The sequence below is a fragment of the Myxine glutinosa genome, chromosome 1, assembly GCF_964187855.1.
Source record: "Myxine glutinosa chromosome 1, kmMyxGlut1.1, whole genome shotgun sequence".
NCBI lineage: Eukaryota > Metazoa > Chordata > Myxini > Myxiniformes > Myxinidae > Myxine > Myxine glutinosa.
Window position 1 is genome coordinate 180,467,771 of NC_136261.1, and position 18,652 is coordinate 180,486,422.

Genomic DNA, 18,652 nt, shown 5'->3' on the forward strand with positions numbered 1-18,652 from the left:
GAAGGCATTCTTCAAATCCCTTTCTACTTCTCCACTTGGCTTCTCTCTCCTCATATTTATTGATATTTGCAATGTTTTCTGGGCCAAATCTCTTTACCACAAATTAAATAGCATTTCCTGGGTTAATCCAATGAATAGCAGTCATGGTGGAGAAGCAACAAACATCACTCTCACCTCTAAGCTGTTTAGCCAGAGTTTGAATCCCTACAGAGCTATAAACTGCCATCCCGGTGTTTCATGTCCCGTCTGTCAGCACAAGTTGGTGGACATTAAAGATGCCATGGTGTCCTTCACGAACACAGTAGGCGGCGAGCTATCGCCAGCACCATGTATGATGAAGAAGAAGCAATGGACATGAGAGACGGTCAACAAGAGAATGTTTCAGCTTTAAGAGGTTTAATTATGCACCTTGCAAGGAAAGCGTTACAAAAAGCAAAAGGAAGAAATCCCATTCAGACATAATGCTGGGATAGGGAAAATGCTTTCACAATAGGTGTGGTTCTCTACCTGCTTAAGGGAAGCTGGGTCCATTTTGAAATTGGCAATCTACATATAACATGCTAAATAAAGAGAAAAGTTTTAATAAATGGAGGTGAAGTGGGGGAAGAAGAAGATGGAAAGAGGTAGTGGACATGTTTAGGTTGGAAGGAAGAATAGGAAAGGGAGACGAGGTTGGGAAGGGATAGGATTAAGTGGAAGGAAGGGAAGGTGAATGTTTTGGTCACGTAGAGGGTTGTGTGTGAAGGGGAAAAGTTCTGCCATTTTCGGAAACACTACATGTAGGTAACCGTAAAGCACAAAGATTTGCATTAAAAAATTTCTGGAAACGGTCTGTTGTAGAAAACACTGAGGAACTAATCCTTTAACCATTCCCAAGTGCGATTGACCGGACAATGTGAGGCAGAGGAAAGGTAATGACAAGGTGCCGTGGTTCAGTTGGGCATGTAGGCCTCCGCAATATCCTGGCTTGATGACACCACACGGCCATCTTTGATGACCTCCGTTATGATTACAGTTTTCTTACGTTGGCCTGAAAACAAAATATTTTTTATGTGCATGTTGACATCCATATCCATTGCAAATAAAGGGACATCAATGTATTACAAACACAACCAGCTGATTTTTCTTCACCCCTGCCTCCTCAATCTCTACACCAATCGATTCCACTTTCTTCATCTCAATTCTCATTTCCTCCAAAATGTAATATGTGAAAGGCCCCTTAAACTACTTTCATGTCAGAGTGATAATGATTCATAATTCAACAGAGTTTCTCTTGGGTGATCAATTGAGCCAGTTCAATGAAAAATCATTTTGAATGTGCAAAGTAATGAATGTGTGAACTCACTTGTGGTGGTATTGTCGACCGGTGCACGTTCGTTTTGCTGGGACGTCATCATGGTGCTTTTCTCAGAACTGAAATGAAAGAGGAATATGGCAGATAAAATGTAAATCAGGAATAGGTTTGAAGATAATACAACACATTTTGTGGCAAGAGACATTTTGTGGCTAGCTAGCTAACATGTCGTTCAATTTTTCGTTTCAACAATCATTGTTTTCGTTTTGGCCATAGATTAAAATGTTAAACGTAGATTTAACATTTTAACAGTCATCTAAAGCTCTAGACTCTGGAGCTTGAACTAATATCAAATAGATGACAAAGATGTCAGGGTACATTTATGAATCATGAAAATTTTTCATTAAAATCATTTTAAAATATCATTAAAAATATCATGAAAAATATCATTAAAAATAGCATTAAAAATATTTAAAATATCATTAAAAATATCATTAAAAATATCATTAAAAATAGCATTAAAAATATCATTAAAAAGATCATTAAAAATATTTAAAATATTAAAAATATCATTAAAAATATTTAAAATATCATTTAAAATATCATTAAAAATATCATTAAAAATATCATTAAAAAGATCATTAAAAATATTAAAAATATCATTAAAAATATCATTAAAAATATTTAAAATATTCAAAATATCATTAAAAATATCATTAAAAATATTTAAAATATCATTAAAAATATCATTAAAAATATCATTAAAAATAGCAGTAAAAATATCATTAAAAAGATCATTAAAAATATCATTAAAAAGATCATTAAAAATATCTTTAAAAATATCATTGAAAATATCATTAAAAATATTAAAAATATCATTAAAAATATTTAAAATATCATTAAAAATATCATTAAAAATATCATTAAAAATATCATTAAAAATATCATTAAAATATTTAAAAATATCATAAAAAATCATTAAAATATCATTAAAAATATCATTAAAATATTTCAATCCTGACAAATCTCACTCTCACTCTGTCTCCAAAAGGACAGCCTGGCAAACCCTCCCATCTACATTCTTAGCAATCCTTTTGAAGGAAGTTCAGTCATTCAAAGTTGGCCTTCAAAGCCAGCCGCCAATTCGGAATTCGCTGTCGTACGAAGTCCTTCCTTGGCACACCTGAACTCATATCCACCTACAAAGCCTTCAGCAGCAGCTCGATGGAATACTGTGTCCCCCCTTTGAGTAGGCACGCCTGCGACCTGCCATCCACACCTGCCAAAACATTCTGTTCTTGCATCATCTGCCCTTTCCATGCTTTAACTCGCCATATTTATGTGGGGTGCACATGGTCCACCATCAACCCCCTTCTGGTGAAACTACCTAAATCCAGTATCACTGCTCACCTCCACTTATTTGATCCTCTTTTCTCCCACCTGTGGACCCAACTTCCACATTCTCTTCAATCGTATTCTTCCCTCCAAGTCTTCAGGACAGACGTTCAACCACCATCTCAGATCGTCCCCAATACAAAGCCATGATCTTTTCGGCCCTCGTTAATCCCCCCTAACCCCACCCCAATCCCTCCTCCTTACAAATTTCCAGTTTTCCCAACTAAAGTTTCCTTCTGCATCCATCTTGTCCACCCTGTGGATCCTCTCCTGCCCCGCAATCCTCCCCACATCCAATGGTAGTCCAAGTCTGCCTCTATCTTGGCCTTCAACTCACTTAAAGCTGTTGGTGTCCCAGCTCTCCCACACCAACCTCTTTCAACTGTTCCTTTTGTCCTGTTGTGTCATGATCCGGTCAATGCTAGCTCTTCCATGAGCCTCTACTATGTATACAAAAAACAAACAAAATAAAAACACAGTATATTGAATTTGAACGTGGGATCCCAGCATCATCAACTTTATGCTCGGATAAGAGCACCAAACGTGCCAATCTGAAGAAGAGTAACATCACCTGTAATAACACCACATTTATACCTTCAGGTTTATATAGCTTCAAAGGAGATTTATCTACTTATTACAAATTTACAGCTTCAAATCGTACAAAACAAGTAGATTTAGGTGAAACAAATTAATATTCTTCAATGCTGAGTTTGTCTTTATAGCACAAGAGAACAAAGGTCAAAATTAGAAACTCAACCGGTCTTTGTTTGATCCAAGGCACCACAAAGCCTTTATCTTACGGTGTTCGGTGAGTTGGAAGACTTGTGTTTTTATTAACCAGAGTAAGTTAAAAAGATGATTTTTGTATGTTCAAAGGTTGATTACTCAACATACCTTAGTAGGTCTTGATCAGTGATTTCTGCAAGAAAAAAACATTCATAGTTAGTTTCCTTTTTAACTCAACTGGACTATGTCCAGCTGAGTTTTTGTCGACACCCAGTGTCCGTCATCCGTCGTCCGTCTGTCGCCTGTCTGTCTGACGTCTGTAAACAATTCGACGTCTACGCTCTAAAAGTCACAAATATTGCTTAAATTTGATGAAACTTGTTATGCAGCATCTTTAAGACATAAACTAGTTTGGGATTGCATTTGGGCGTTGCACGCCCAAAAATGGGCGCGGCAGGGCGGCCATATTGAAAAATCTTTTTTTTAGTTTTACTTTTCATGCTTTTCATTGTAGTTTTACTTTTCATGCCTCACTTAAAACTCAATTTTTTCTAGTTTCCTGTTTAAACATGAGATACCTTCAACGTTACTGTACCTCTTTAGCACATATAAACTATATAGTTTGTGGTTCTATTATGCATATTCTAACCATATTGATATAGACCAGTTGAGTTCAGGTTCCCTGGAACCTCTAGTCTTCCTGTATGTGTTCAGGGAGAGGTTCAGACAGACAATTAATCATATTGCTCATAATATGAAGGAGATAAGGAGAATAAGAAATATATTTTTAAACCTCGCAGAGGGCAAGAAAGAAAATGTGAGCCTTTTCTGATTGTGGAAGTTCATGCTGTTGACAAAACTTTGGGGTGTTTTCAAAAAGTCTTCCTTTACACGGAAGGAAAAAAAAGGTTTTCAAAATGTGCCTTTAAAAAAGAAGCAATCCTGGACAGATTAGTAGGAAATTGTAATGTGTTCAAAATCCCAGCGATATCTCGCCTACTGTTCGTGAAGGACACCATGTGATCTTTAACGTCCACCAACTAATGCCAGCAGACGGGATACCCAACTTTACATCTATCAGAGAGACGGCACACACATTGATGATTCACCATGCCTGTGAAACACCAGGAGGGCAGTTTACAGATTGGTTGGGATTCAAATCCAGGCTAGACAACTCAAAGGATAGTGCTCATAGGCCGACCTCTAAAGCTATCCTACCAGGCCTATTTTCTGATATATTCCAAAAAAAACACATTTTTACTCATCTGGCTTGCGATGTTATCAATACCATCAATTTACCGATAGATTGTACAATGAGACCGCACTATCCAAGAAGGCAATCCACAGAGTAAGTACAAAACCATCTAATACTGTGTTTTCACTACCATGAGTTACACCAAACAAAGATGATACTGACTTGGATCAAGCATCTCGGGTTGGTGGTTTTAAATGAGTTGTCGTCAACAACCCACACTAGTTTATGGCTGTGTAGTGCAAATGCAAAAAAAACAAAAAACATTCAAACATGGTTCATATAAACTGGACTAAACGAAGCTGGATCCAATTCACTCTTGCACTGTAAACATGGGTACGAGGAAGATGCAGTGTCTTTAAGGTAGAGTAGATGGTCACATGGCTACTTTGATGTGGGATCCTGTTGAAATCACAATCCAAAAGTCAAACTAAAAAACATTAGCAAGCTAAGGATGCATTGCAATCTTCATGCTGATGAAGCAGAACTTACACGGAAGGAAGGAAGGTGTACTAGATTGAGTGCGAAAAAACATTGTCATCATTTACGAATGAGTGTATGGCCACGCATTGCGGAAAGTAACACCGCACCTGAAACACTCGTGCTGTGCGTGAGATGTTTACTGTGCATAGTCTTACTTGAGAAGGTTTCTGGGCCATCGGTAAACGGGTATTTGCTGATACTTGAGCTATGACTGCAGAAAAGACACAAAGAGCAGCAGCTGTGAGACATTGGCATTTATAGCATCAGTATAATTTATTTATCGTTTAAAGGAATTAACAGCATTTACTTCTATGAGAATCAAAATAGTTTGAAGACGAGTCCTCATCTACCTTTTTATTTATTTATTTTTTGTATACAAGATCAAGGCTCGTGAAAGAGCTAACATTAATCACACAAAAAGTCAAACAGACACATAAAACATATAATAAGGGGAGCGGTAGACAAGATGGGGAGAGGAGGGGAAGGACACCAACACAACATTTGAGAGCAGGGACATCGACAGATCTGTGGGAGTGAGAGGGCTTGGGGTGAGGTGGGAGAGGTATAAAACATATGGACACTGCTAGAACTTCCAGGAAAGAAGTTGGAATTTCCAAAAATTGGATCTGGGGTGAATTAGCGGGGGTTGAAAAGATCAAGGTTTTGGATGGGGGAAGATAAGAGATGGTGGTGAACAGCTGTTTTAAAGACCTGGAGGGAAGAGTGGGATTGAAGAGAGTGAGGGAGTTTGTTCCAGAGGCAGAAGAAAAGAGGAATGAAAGAGTGAAGGTGAGCAGAGAGTCTTGATTTTGGCAGTTTAACCATAAGAGGGTTGCTGGCAGATCTTGTGCGACCTGTAGGAATATTTGGGGGACAGAGCCCAGAGAGAGCTGGGGGAGCAAGGCGGGAGAGGAGTCGGTAGAAGACAGAAAGACCACCAACCTGGCTGCGGTAAGTAAGTGAAAGGCCCTCGGAGGTAGTTTCATCGCCGGAGATACCAATGATTCTGAAAACTTTGCTTTCAACAGCGTGAAGGCGAGCTAGGTGTGAGGCAGGAGCACCAGCCCAGAGGGGAGAGCAGTATTCCATTGAGCGGCAGATGAAAGCCTTGTATGTGGTGAGGAGCTCAGGTGTGCCAAGGAAGGACTTTGCACGACGGAGGATGCCCAGTCTGTGACTGGCTTTAGAGGCCAGCTTGGAAATGTGGTTTTCCCAGGAAAGATCATGGCAGATAGTGAGACCCAAAAGCTTGAGCGACAGAACTTATTGGAGAGGATTATTCAGAAAGTGGATGGGAGGGTTGTCCAGTCGGTCTTTTCGGAGAGACATCGTAAGAGTGTGAGATTTGTCAGGATTGAAAGACATGTTCCACTGTTTGCCCAGTCTGTGATTTTGTCCAGGTCTGCAGAGAGCGAGGAGGCTGCAGACTGCCGATCAGAGGGATGAGGAATGAAACGGCAGAGAGTGGAGTCATCAGGAAAGAGATTGAGAGGATTTTCAAGAGAGTCAGAGAGATTTATTGATGAAGACCAGAAAAAGCACAGGGCCCAGAACACTGCCTTGGGGAGCTCCTATAAAACACAATGTTTTAGGATAGGACACAATGTTTTAGGATAGGACACAATGTTTTAGGACACAATGTTTTAGGCAAGGATATAAAACACAATGTCAGTTTCTGTGTTTGTACTGATGTCTGTCCCACTTCATAAGGACGATTTGAGTCGAGTTTTAAACGACAATCTTTTAACACGAATGTGTGTTCACTGCGGTCTATTTTTGAGGATAAAACAAACTCGAAAAACATTTTCAATAAAACAGTAATTATGTCTCTTTAATTGGAATTGTATACGGTGGCTTGCAAAACCAAGCCTCAAGGGCGGTGTACAGAAGCGTATTTTTTATTTTAAATAATAAATACAAGGTGCAGGAGGGGAAATTCACTGCACGTGATGTGCAATGCGTGCAGAGTAAAACGAGTGTTCATTTACATCCGTATGGTGTCTAATAAATGAAGAATATATGAGCACACCTGACACTAGGCCGAGGCTTCAGACTTTGGCACGCTCACGAGACCGTCAAATAAACTCTTCCAACCTGTCATTTTGATGGGCTTTTTACTAGTCATACCATATAGCCTGTAAGGCAAGGATGTTGGTGCTGCTGAAGCAACTTCATGGCAAGGAATATGCTGGGTGGTTTGCTATTGCCTTCCGATCATTAATCAGGGCAGGAATTTGGAATATTGGCAAGGGTGCCGACGTCGGCTCGCCAACTCTTCGCAAAGGACACCGTGGGATCTTTAACGTCCACCAACTAATAACGGCAGATGGGATGTGCGTTTAATGAAGAGCAGATTTACCAGGTTTACTTTAAGATTTCATGGAAACTCTTAAACTTTTGAAGTTGCTCTTTCACCGAATTGCATGAAGCTGACTACAATTTGAAAAATATGACAACGCAGTATTCGAGTGATTGCCACTCATTCAGCCATCCTATGTAAGCTTATTCCATTTTATATGCTGTTTATGTAACATCATATTGAATGAAATGTATTTACTGGATGTAAATATTGATTTGTACCACTCAGTGCTTCATTAAACCCATACCTGCTACCATTTCCATCCAGCAGCCTGCGGTATGTGGCAATCTCAGCTTCCAGCAACATCTTCTGGTTGAGAAGTTCTGAATATTCTCCCATTTTTTTATTGACATCATTCTTCATGCTGTACAGCTGTTGCTCATGTCGCTGGATCACACTGTCGTAGGAAGCAAGTTCTTGTGCCTTGCGTGCCTCTGTTTCGGTCAAATTGTACTCGAGTGAGTTGACCTAAGGATGAACCTCGGGTTAGTGCTATCTATGGTTGTGATATCGGTGTATAAACATTATTGATACAAAATAACTAGAACGACACTCTTCGACGTCGCGACGTCGACCGACATGCCTCCGCCCACATATTATGTCATTATATATACTTGTAGAAGTTTGATTTAAATCCATTCAGCTGTTTTCAAGTATCACATTTTTACCTGACATGACCTCTGACCCTTGACCTCCTGATGCCATAATCCAATAATTTCATCTTTGCATCATATATACTTATACCAAATTTGTTCAAAATCCCATCACTTGTTCACAAGTTGGCATGGCAACATAAATTTTACTTAACATGACCTCTGACCTTTGACCTCTTGACTCCAAAATCGAATCAGCTCATGTTTGCTTCACATATACTCATACCGAGTTTGTTCAAAATCCCATCGCTGATTCACGAGTTGGCACGGCAACATAATTTTTACTTAACATGACCTTTGACCTCTTGACCCCAAAATCTAAACAGTTCATCTTTTCACCCTTATACATACTTGTACCAAGTTTGACTGAGATCCCTTCAGCCGTTCTCAAGTTATTGCGGTAACAATCGTGGATGGTTGGACGGACAGACAGACGAAGGGACGGACAACCCGAAAACGTAATTCCTCCGGTGACTTCGTCGGCGGAGGCATATGAATAAAAAAGGTTACATGATCATCTGTATAACGTTTTTAACACCCCTCATTATGTCTATTTCTAATTTTCTTTTTCTTTTGTCTGGTCTTGTTCCCGCAACTGTGAAGATCATGCTATTGTGATGGGCAAATTACTTTATCTGTGATCCATCAAAACAATTTCCTACCTGCCCTCTCATGGTGTCCAACTCAATCTGCAAGGTCTGCATCGAACGACGGCATTCCAAAACATCAGTCTTGGCAGTGTCCACTGCTTGGCTTTTCTGCTCCACCACAATCTTCACTTTTTCTGCCTGCACATTCCACATATCATTAACCACTTGTAATTTGTGTTCTTAAAAAACATAATGTATATATATATATATATATATATATATATATATATATATATATATATATATATATATATATATATATATATATATATATATATATATATAATATATCATATATATATACAGTCACGTGAAAAAGTAAGTACACCCCATGTAAAGTTTTGACTTTTTCAACATATTTCAACATACAGCTATTTGATCTTCATTTCAACAATATTGATAGATAAAGGTGATATAATATGACAAATATCATGAAACATTTACATTTTGTAGTCCATTGTATAATTTAAATAAACACAAATGAAAATTTCGCATGTGGAAAAAGTAAGTACACCCGTGGCTCTAATAGGTGGTATTGTCCCCTTTGGCAGAAACAACCTCAAGTAGGCGTTTCTTATAACTGTCTACCAGTCTCTGACATCGACTGCGAGAAATTTTTGCCCACTCTTCCATGCAGAATTCTTTCAGGTGTGCGATCTTTGAGGGGTTTCTTGCATGCGCAGGTCGTTTCAAATCCCCCCACAACATCTCGATGGGATTTAGATCCGGGCTTTGACTTGGCCATTCCAGAACCCTCCATTTCTTTCTTTTCAGCCATTCCTTGGTGGATTTACTGGTATGTTTAGGGTCGTTTTCATGTTGCAAGGTCCACCTTTGGTGAGCTTCAACATTCCGACAGATGGCCTCACATTATCCTCAAGCACCCTCTGGTACAATGAAGAATTCATAGTGGATTCTATGATGGTGAGTTGCCCAGGCCCTGATGCAGCAAAGCTGCCCCAAGCCATAATATTTCCACCACCATGCTTTACAGTTGGTATCAGGTTCTTGTGGTCAAATGCTGTCTTTGGTTTTCGCCAAACATGTCTTCTGGTACTGTGGCCAAATAGCTCTACCTTTGACTCATCTGTCCAGAGCACATTGTTCCAGAAGTGTTGGTCTTTGCCTATGTGTGCATTGGCAAACTTTACTCTTGCCCGGATGTTCTTTCTGGACAGCAAAGGTTTCCTCCTGGCACACCTCCCATGTAGATCAAATTTGTGCAGCCTCTTTTTAATGGTAGACTCGTGTACTTTGACATCAACAGTGGCAAGAGCTACCTGTAGGTCCCGTGATGACATTCTGGGGTTCTTGGAGACTTATTTCAGTGTCTTGCGGTCTGCTCATGGGCTGAACTTGCTGGGGCGGCCTGGCCTGAACAAGTTGGCAGTTGTTTGGAATCTTCTCCACTTGTAGATGATCTTCCCGACAGTCGAATGATTGATTTCAAAATGTTTGGAGATCTTTTTAAATCCCTTCCCAGACTCGGAGGCATCTATAACCTTCTTTCTGAAGGCCTCAGAGAGCTCTTTTGATCGAGGCACGGTGATGCCGCACAGGCGCACACTTCAACAACAAAGAGCAAACCAAAGTAAATGTCTGAGGTATAAATTTGACAGGTTCCTCCAAGATCCTCTCTACCAATGTTCTAAGCATTTGCACCTGAGCTGGTGCACCTGATTCTAATTTTAGGTATTTTAAGTAGTGATAAATGTAGGGGTGTACCTACTTTTTCCACATGTGAAATTTGCGTTTATGTTTATTTAAATTATACAATGGACTACAATATGTAAATGTTTCACGATATTTGTTATATTATATCACCTTTATCTATAAATATTGTTGAAATGAAGATCAAATAGCTGTATGTTGAAATATGTTGAAAAAGTCAAAACTTTACATGGGGTGTACTTACTTTTTCACGTGACTGTAAGTGGCCATCTTGTACGACATGCATTGAGAGCTGTTGTTTGTTGAGAGTTTATGAGAGTGGTTTATACAGTAAGTCGTTGATATATCCTGACAGGATGGTGCACAAGTTCTGCACACTTGCCTTTGAGCTGGCTACTCCGGGTTCCATTCTTGACCAGACCATAAAGGGTCAGACTGGTGCTTTTCCGGCAGTGTTACATGGTAAAGTGCACCATCTCTCGTATGGATGCTAAGCCGGGTGTTAGCATTAGCTCAAGTGTGTTACATATCTTACGGTGTCCTTCAGTGATCATTGCTTGCTTTCTCGAGAGATGAAAAAAATTCCTGCCTTCATCTACAAGGGGCATCAGTAGCACAGCCACATTCGCTAGCAACAATGTTACCAACAGCCACATGCTTCATATGAGATAACACAAAAATAAATCAATGATACCATTTGATGGTTAATGTGGATTCAGCTTTGCTATTGAATCCCTCAAAAGCTGCATAACATCGCTTTCCAATGATTTAGCATATCTAGACAGATCAATAGTTGTGGTAACTGGTAACCCCACGCACATGAAGCCATCAATGTATCTATCTATAATTCCAGTAATCTCTGTGTGTATGTGTGTGTGTATGTGTGTGTGTATGTGTGTGTGTATGTGTGTGTGTATGTGTGTGTGTATGTGTGTGTGTCGTTTGTCTGTGACCGCTGTTTCTCGACAACCACGGGTCCGATATACTTGAAACTTGCCAGGTATATTGCTGGGGACCCGAGGATGTGCCTTTTCAAGGTTTCATATTAATCGGACAAGTAGTTACCGAGCTATGGCGATTTATTTACCAAACTCCGCAAGCCGTTCGCTTTGGCTTTGCGAATGGACCAAACCATTTCATGTAAATAGAGGGGGGGGATTGTCACCGTACTCGCAAGCCGTTCGCTTTGGCTTTGCGAATGGACCAAACCATTTCATGTAAATAGAGGGGGGGGATTGTCACCGTACTCGCAAGCCGTTCGCTTTGGCTTTGCGAATGGACCAAACCATTTCATGTAAATAGAGGGGGGGGATATAATTTTAGATATATATATAGTACGGGCATGCCCTAGTTTAAATAAAATGTTATATTTTGAACACAAATCAAAACGTGAATAGACAAGTTTGCTGTTTTATCATACTTTGGCTCTGAATTTGACCCGATCGCACATTCGCAGAGATGAGTGTTTTTTGGAATTATTATGGCATTATTAATATTTTTCCTCGTCTGCCTGCCTAGCAGTCGAACAAAATTGAAAATCATTCCAAACAAGAAACTTACTGTTTTTAGGGATGTTATAAAGGACAAAAACAACAGGCACAGAGAACTAATGTAACGTGTTCGACAGGGTGGTGTAATAGACTGGGTAAAACGGCGATAAAACCCGGAATTTATTTATTTATAAGCCTTTAAACCTTTTAAAACCATTATTTAAATTGCATTATATACTGAACAATGTAGAATACAAATCGCCTTCATAATAATTCCAAGAACCATGATGTATATGGATATATAGCATGAAAGGCCATGGCATTTGAGAGGATCCATATCGGGGTAAAGAAGAGGCCTTCAAAATGGCTATATGTACGATGCTGATTGGTGCTGCGTTCTATGGTGATCAATAAAGCCTCCATCTCCTAAACTGTGACTCAACGTCGTCTTGTTACAGTGTATAAGGGTGGTGTATAAGATTGGTTCAGAAGAACTAAACTTGGGGATTTTTGTAACGATCGTTAAAATGTTTATTTTATTATATTGAAGTATATACAGTGCTTGAACACAGAGGTGAGGTATAGTGTTCTATGAACTCTCTAGTTACTCCCGCCAGGGAGTAATGCATTCGATCGTGTCCGTCTGTGTGTGTGTGTGACTGTGTGTGTGTGTGTGTGTGTGTGTGTGTGTGTGTGTGTGTGTGTGTGTGTGTGTGTGTGTGTTTGTGAACAGGATATCTGGAAAAGTTCTGAACCGATTTGGATGAAAGTTGGTGGGATGATTGCCCTTGGGATAAGGAAGAATTGATTAGTTTTTGGTGAATCTCAGGATATTATTCCGGATCCAGGAATTTTTTTGGGGAATTTTGTTTACCATTGGAAGATAGGGCTCATTTTGTTAAACATTATCTTCTATTTATTCTATATTTAACATTGTGATATGAAAATACTTTTCATATTTGTTGTAAATGTAGTTTAAGCTCGTGGTTATGCGTTAGAGCGGTGTATTGTTTAGCAGCGTCGTCTTCAATGTTCTTTTTTTTCTTTCTAATAAAGACATATTCTGTCATTTTAAAACCACCAAAGTGTGTATTCGGTTTCCCCGTTTCATAAAATGTATCGTTTGATACGTATAATGCTTTAAAACTGTTTTTTTTTTTTTTTACCTCAGAAGAGATATCAACATTTACCTCAGCGAATGTCAATCACGTGTGTCAGTATTTGATGAACTTATAAAGACTTAGGTGACTTATAAGTGTGACCAGAATGTGCACGGGATTCTTCCCAGAAGAATGAGTGGTCGCATTAGCTTGTACGACTTAAAATGAGCGAGTTTTGTTTTGACGTTAGGCCAGTTTTACATGTTGTATCCGTAAGGAATGAAACGAACGTTTTCCTGGCTTACAATTTTATTTGAAGTCACACATGCCTCAAAATACACTCACTTATATAGAATTGAACGCTGAATCCGAAAATGTAAGTTAAATTGCCTTATTTTTTTTTAAACATTATCTTCTATATATTCTAAATATATATCTGTGCAGTGTCTGTCTTGTGTTGTCTTGTCTTGTGTTGTCACTGAACTGCTCCCGCAAACTTTTGTGAAATCGTACTATTCTAACTTGACCCACGGCAGGAGTATGCGCTCTACTGAGTGGCATTCTAGTTATTGTTATTGATTAGCCCCTGTCAGTTCTGCTCGAAAAGGCCCGCTTACCGACAGACATACCAGAACTAGATATTTGTGCACGGAGATAGTCGTACGCGTCGTCGTTTTTACGTTATCGCTTAAATGGTTCTTTGCCATGTTGTACAGCGAGAATGATTTATCGTGTGGTAAAGTGAATTGGAATCAATGCCACCTACCTAACCAACAATGCCATGTACACATTGAATAGTGATGTCATCAGGATTGATCTTTTCCACCCTTCCTTAGTCTTTTATTTATTTATTTATTTATTTGTATACTAAGTCGAGGCTCTTTTCAGCTAAAAATTGTCTTATTCCCCTCTCCCTCACAAACCGCGTTCTCTTTCGAGCCATTCCTCCCACACCTCACCACCTTTCTTTGCCACTGTCCTCTTTCCCTCTCTTTTTTTTATTACATCATTCTGTGCTCTATGTTTTAGTCAGTATGGTATGTTGTGGATACTCAGTGCCAAATCCAGTTACATGATGGTTACCAGAAATTTACCTTCGCATTCTGAAATAAAAAAAACCTGTAGTTAACAGTTGGACATGCTGCCTGTTACCTGATTCTGGAATGCAGCTTCAGCTTCAGCGTTGTGTTGGGCCACCAGAGCCTCATACTGATTCCTCATATCTTTGAGTATTCGAGCCAGGTCAATCCCAGGAGCGGAGTCCACTTCGACAGACATACCAGCACCGGATATTTGTGCACGAAGTGCCGCTATTTCCTGAAATGAAATACACGTGGATGTTTAATAATGTATATGCCTCTCACACGCTAATCATTCATTGAGCAGATGTCTTTCAATCCCACAAAGATCATCTTACATCCTCATGGTTCTTCTTCATGTAGGCCAGTTCTTCTTGCAGAAATTCAACATCCGTTTCAAGTCCAGCTCGCTTGAGCGTGTACTCATCAAGCAACGCTCCCAGACTACCAATGTCTCCCTCCACCGAAGAGTGCAGAGTGACCTCTGTCTGCCACCTGATCCACACCGCATCCATTGTTACAACAACACCTGACACCATTTAATCCATACCATTTCCCATTCGACCACACCTTTATAATGCATTTTCCAGACCATCTAATGTTACACCACATCCCAACATTTCCTGAACACAAGATTGTACACACATCATGATAAGGTCTTTCTTTGTACCTTCAACAGAAACTTTTTATGTAGATTTCATATATAAACTAGAACGGTACTCGGTAGAGCGTGTACCTCCGCCAGGCCGAACAGCTTATGTTTTGTATCCCACTGATAGGCCAGATCTGGATTAGGACCTGAATCAAAATCTAATCGGCTTGTTCTTGTCACCCAACCAACTCATCCACCAAGTTTAGTGATAACTCGTCTATAACCTTTTGAGATATCCTGCTATATATCGTTTTTGGCCCTATCTCCAAATATTGAAGAATCACTTTAAAATTTTAAATAATTATCCTATCCAAATCCATATTCAGATCTTCACGAAAATTAAATGGATTCTTCCTTGTCACACACACAACCTCTCCACCAAATTTCGTCAAAATCCGTCCACAACTTTTTGAGATATCCCACAATGTATCGCTTTTCACCCTATCTCCCAAAGGTGAAGACCCACTTGAAAAATTAAATAATTCTCGTATCCGAATCCATATTCAGATCTTCACTAAAACCGAATCGATTCGTGCTTGTCAGACACATAACCTCTCCACCAAGTTCCGTCCACATCCGTCCACAACTTTTTGAGATATCCTGCTATATATAGTTTTTTGCCCGATCTCCCAATGGTGAAGAATCACTTAGAAAATTATAGTCGCCGAATCCGGATCTTCACCAAAATCGAATCATTTCGTCCTTGCCACATACCCAACCTCTCTGCAAAATTCCGTCCGAATCCATCCATAGCTGTTTGAGATATCCTGTTCAAAAACAGACAGACAGACAGGGGTGAAGACATAACCTCCATCCGCCTTTGGTGGTGGAGGTAATAAATGGGTTTGTGGAACTTGTGATGTGATGGTGAATAAGCCAAATCAAAATAGGTAAAGCTGGCCGGATAATCTCCCTCTGTTACTTCGGGATCCTACCCCGAATCACAGTTGGTCCTAATTGGAACTTACTTGTTGTGAAAATCATCAGCAGCGAGACGGGCGTTATCGATCTCCAAGGTCAAACTTGCATTCTCCATCACTTGTGCCAAGACCTGTGGAAAGCAAGGAGAAGTCTTTACCTGACATTACCATGGGCGACCATTTTGAAAGACTGTGTGCAATAGTAACATGGGTTTTCACGTGTTGATAATATGAGGCCCATCGAAGTCTGTAGTATTATTACTAACCTATATGATTGATTGTGCTCTTTTTCTTTTTAAATGCAAAGCATCAAGCAAGGAAGCAGAACATACTATTTTTAAATTATTTGGTATGACTTGGCAGGGTTATAACCATAAATCTCCCAAACTCCCACCAAACTCCCACCAATCTCCCAAACTACCACCAAACTCCCACCAATCTCCCAAACTACCACCAATGTCCCACCAATCTCCCAAACTCCCACCAATCTCCAAAACACCCACCAATCTCCCAAACTCCCACCAATCTCCCACCAATCTCCCAAACTCCCACCAATGTCCCACCAATCTCCCAAACTACCACCAAACTCCCACCAATCTCCCAAACTACCACCAATGTCCCACCAATCTCCCAAACTCCCACCAATCTCCAAAACACCCACCAATCTCCCAAACTCCCACCAATCTCCCAAACTCCCACCAATGTCCCACCAATCTCCCAAACTCCCACCAATGTCCCACCAATCTCCCAAACTCCCACCAATGTCCCACCAATCTCCCAAACTCCCACCAATGTCCCACCAATCTCCCAAACTCCCACCAATGTCCAACCAATCTCCCAAACTCCCACCAATCTCCCAAACTCCCACCAATGTCTCACCAATCTCCCAAACTCCCACCAATCTCCAAAACACCCACCAATCTCCCAAACTCCCACCAATCTCCCACCAATCTCCCAAACTCACACCAATCTCCCACCAATCTCCCAAACTCACAGCAATCTCCCACCAATCTCCCAAACTCCCACCATTCTCCCAAACTCCCACCAATGTCCCACCAATCTCCCAAACTCCCACCAATCTCCAAAACACCCACCAATCTCACAAACTCCCACCAATCTCCCACCAAACTCCCACCAATGTCCCACCAATCTCCCAAACTCCCACCAATCTCCCAAACACCCACCAATCTCCCAAACTCCCACCAATCTCCCACCAAACTCCCACCAATCTCCCAAACTCCCACCAATGTCCCACCAATCTCCCACCAATGTCCCACCAATCTCCCAAACTCCCACCAATGTCCCACCAATCTCCCAAACTCCCACCAATCTCCAAAACACACACCAATCTCCCAAACTCCCACCAATCTCCCACCAAACTCCCAGCAATCTCCCAAACTCCCACCAATGTCTCACCAATCTCCCAAACTCCCACCAATCTCCAAAACACCCACCAATCGCCCAAACTCCCACCAATCTCCCACCAATCTCCCAAACTCACACCAATCTCCCAAACTCCCACCATTCTCCCAAACTCCCACCAATCTCCCACCAAACTCCCACCAATCTCCCAAACTCCCACCAATGTCCCACCAATCTCCCAAACTCCCACCAGTCTCCAAAACACCCACCAATCTCCCAAACTCCGACCAATCTCCCAAACTCACACCAATCTCCCACCAATCTCCCAAACTGCCACCATTCTCCCAAACTCCCACCAATCTCCCTCCAATCTCCCAAACTCCCACCAAACTCCCACCATTCCCCCAAACTCCCACCAATCTCCCAAACCCCCACCATTCTCCCAAACTCCCACCAATCTCCCAAACTCCCACCAATCTCCCAAACTCCCACCAATCGCCCAAACTCCCACCATTCCCCCAAACTCCCACCAATCTCCCAAACCCCCACCATTCTCCCAAACTCCCACCAATCCCCCAAACCCCCACCAATCTCCCAAACTCCCACCAATCTCCCAAACTCACACCAATCTCCCAAACTCCCACCATTCTCCCAAACTCCCACCAATCTCCCAAATCCCCACCAATCTCCCACCAATCTCCCAAACTCCCACCAATCTCCCAAACTCCCACCAATCTCCCAAACAAGCTCTAACCCTAACACCACTGTGTCTGATCATAATATTCAATCTTAATAATTTCACAAAAACATTTATACAAGTGTCCAAGAAAACCATGAAAACCTGAGATCTCACTCAGTCCAACTCCTGCAGTGAGGATTCATGTTGGTACAAAAACCCACTGGATGAGTTAGAGCAGAGCGAGGGGTTGAGGAAGAGAATTTTTCAAAAAGAAAACATTCTGCGCCAATGTTAGAGCAATTACCTTCGACTTGAGCTCCGCAATAGTGGAGAAGTAAACATTGTAGTTAGCCGTGTCAGATCCATGGGTTTTACACATTTCCTTGATTTTCATCTCCAGCTCCTCGTTAGTCCTCTCCAACCTGCGGACCTTATCCATGTAGTTAGAAAGGCGATCGTTCAGGTCTTGCATTGCACCTTTCTCATTGTTCATCGTTCCGAAAGCCCCGGCAGACATCGAGCCACCTGAGTGTGCGATACGGAAAGTCGGGCGAGTGCCCCTGAGTGACTGGCTGCTGTATGAGCGGAAAAAAGTCATGACTGATGGCTGGAGGATCGAAGATGAAATGTCGAGCTATGAAGATCGCAGAATGCTGGGTGCACCTCCTCCTGCTTTGCTTTATCTCATATATGGAGAGAGACAGGTACATGCCCCTAATTCTGTCATTGGTCGGAGCAGGGAGCTCAATTCATCTGGTTGGCTCCGCTAGGAATGTAGGCTTGTCTATATTTCAAGTTGTTATCCCATTAGGTCACAATTCCATTATCAGTAAGTAAATAGTTACAGAAGTATATTTGCAGCAACGGCTGAACAGATATCTAGATAA

The 18,652-nt window shown here is 40.9% G+C and overlaps 1 protein-coding gene across 1 annotated transcript; it reads right to left on the reverse strand.

The window, feature by feature from the left end:
* Window positions 1–379: 379 nt before the first annotated feature.
* Window positions 380–18,449, reverse strand: LOC137431619 (keratin, type 1 cytoskeletal 11). Its single transcript, XM_068123145.2, has 10 exons — window positions 18,070–18,449; window positions 15,773–15,855; window positions 14,491–14,647; window positions 14,226–14,390; window positions 8,825–8,950; window positions 7,757–7,977; window positions 5,306–5,361; window positions 3,584–3,608; window positions 1,346–1,413; window positions 380–1,030 (listed from the first exon to the last, which is right to left on the reverse strand). Exons 1-10 carry the CDS (start codon window positions 18,361–18,363, stop codon window positions 933–935), a joined length of 1,293 nt encoding a protein of 430 aa, XP_067979246.2. The 5' UTR covers window positions 18,364–18,449; the 3' UTR covers window positions 380–932.
* Window positions 18,450–18,652: the final 203 nt, after the last annotated feature.

Excerpts from the sequence above, each read along its gene's own strand:
- LOC137431619 (XM_068123145.2), bottom strand. The coding sequence starts at position 18,363 with ATGACTTTTTTCCGCTCATACAGCAGCCAGTCACTCAGGGGCACTCGC. Across the intron at positions 14,391-14,490 it reads TGAAGAAGAACCATGAGGAT|GAAATAGCGGCACTTCGTGC; the intron begins GTAAGATGATCT and ends ATTTCATTTCAG. Across the intron at positions 7,978-8,824 it reads TGGACACCATGAGAGGGCAG|GTCAACTCACTCGAGTACAA; the intron begins GTAGGAAATTGT and ends GTTCATCCTTAG.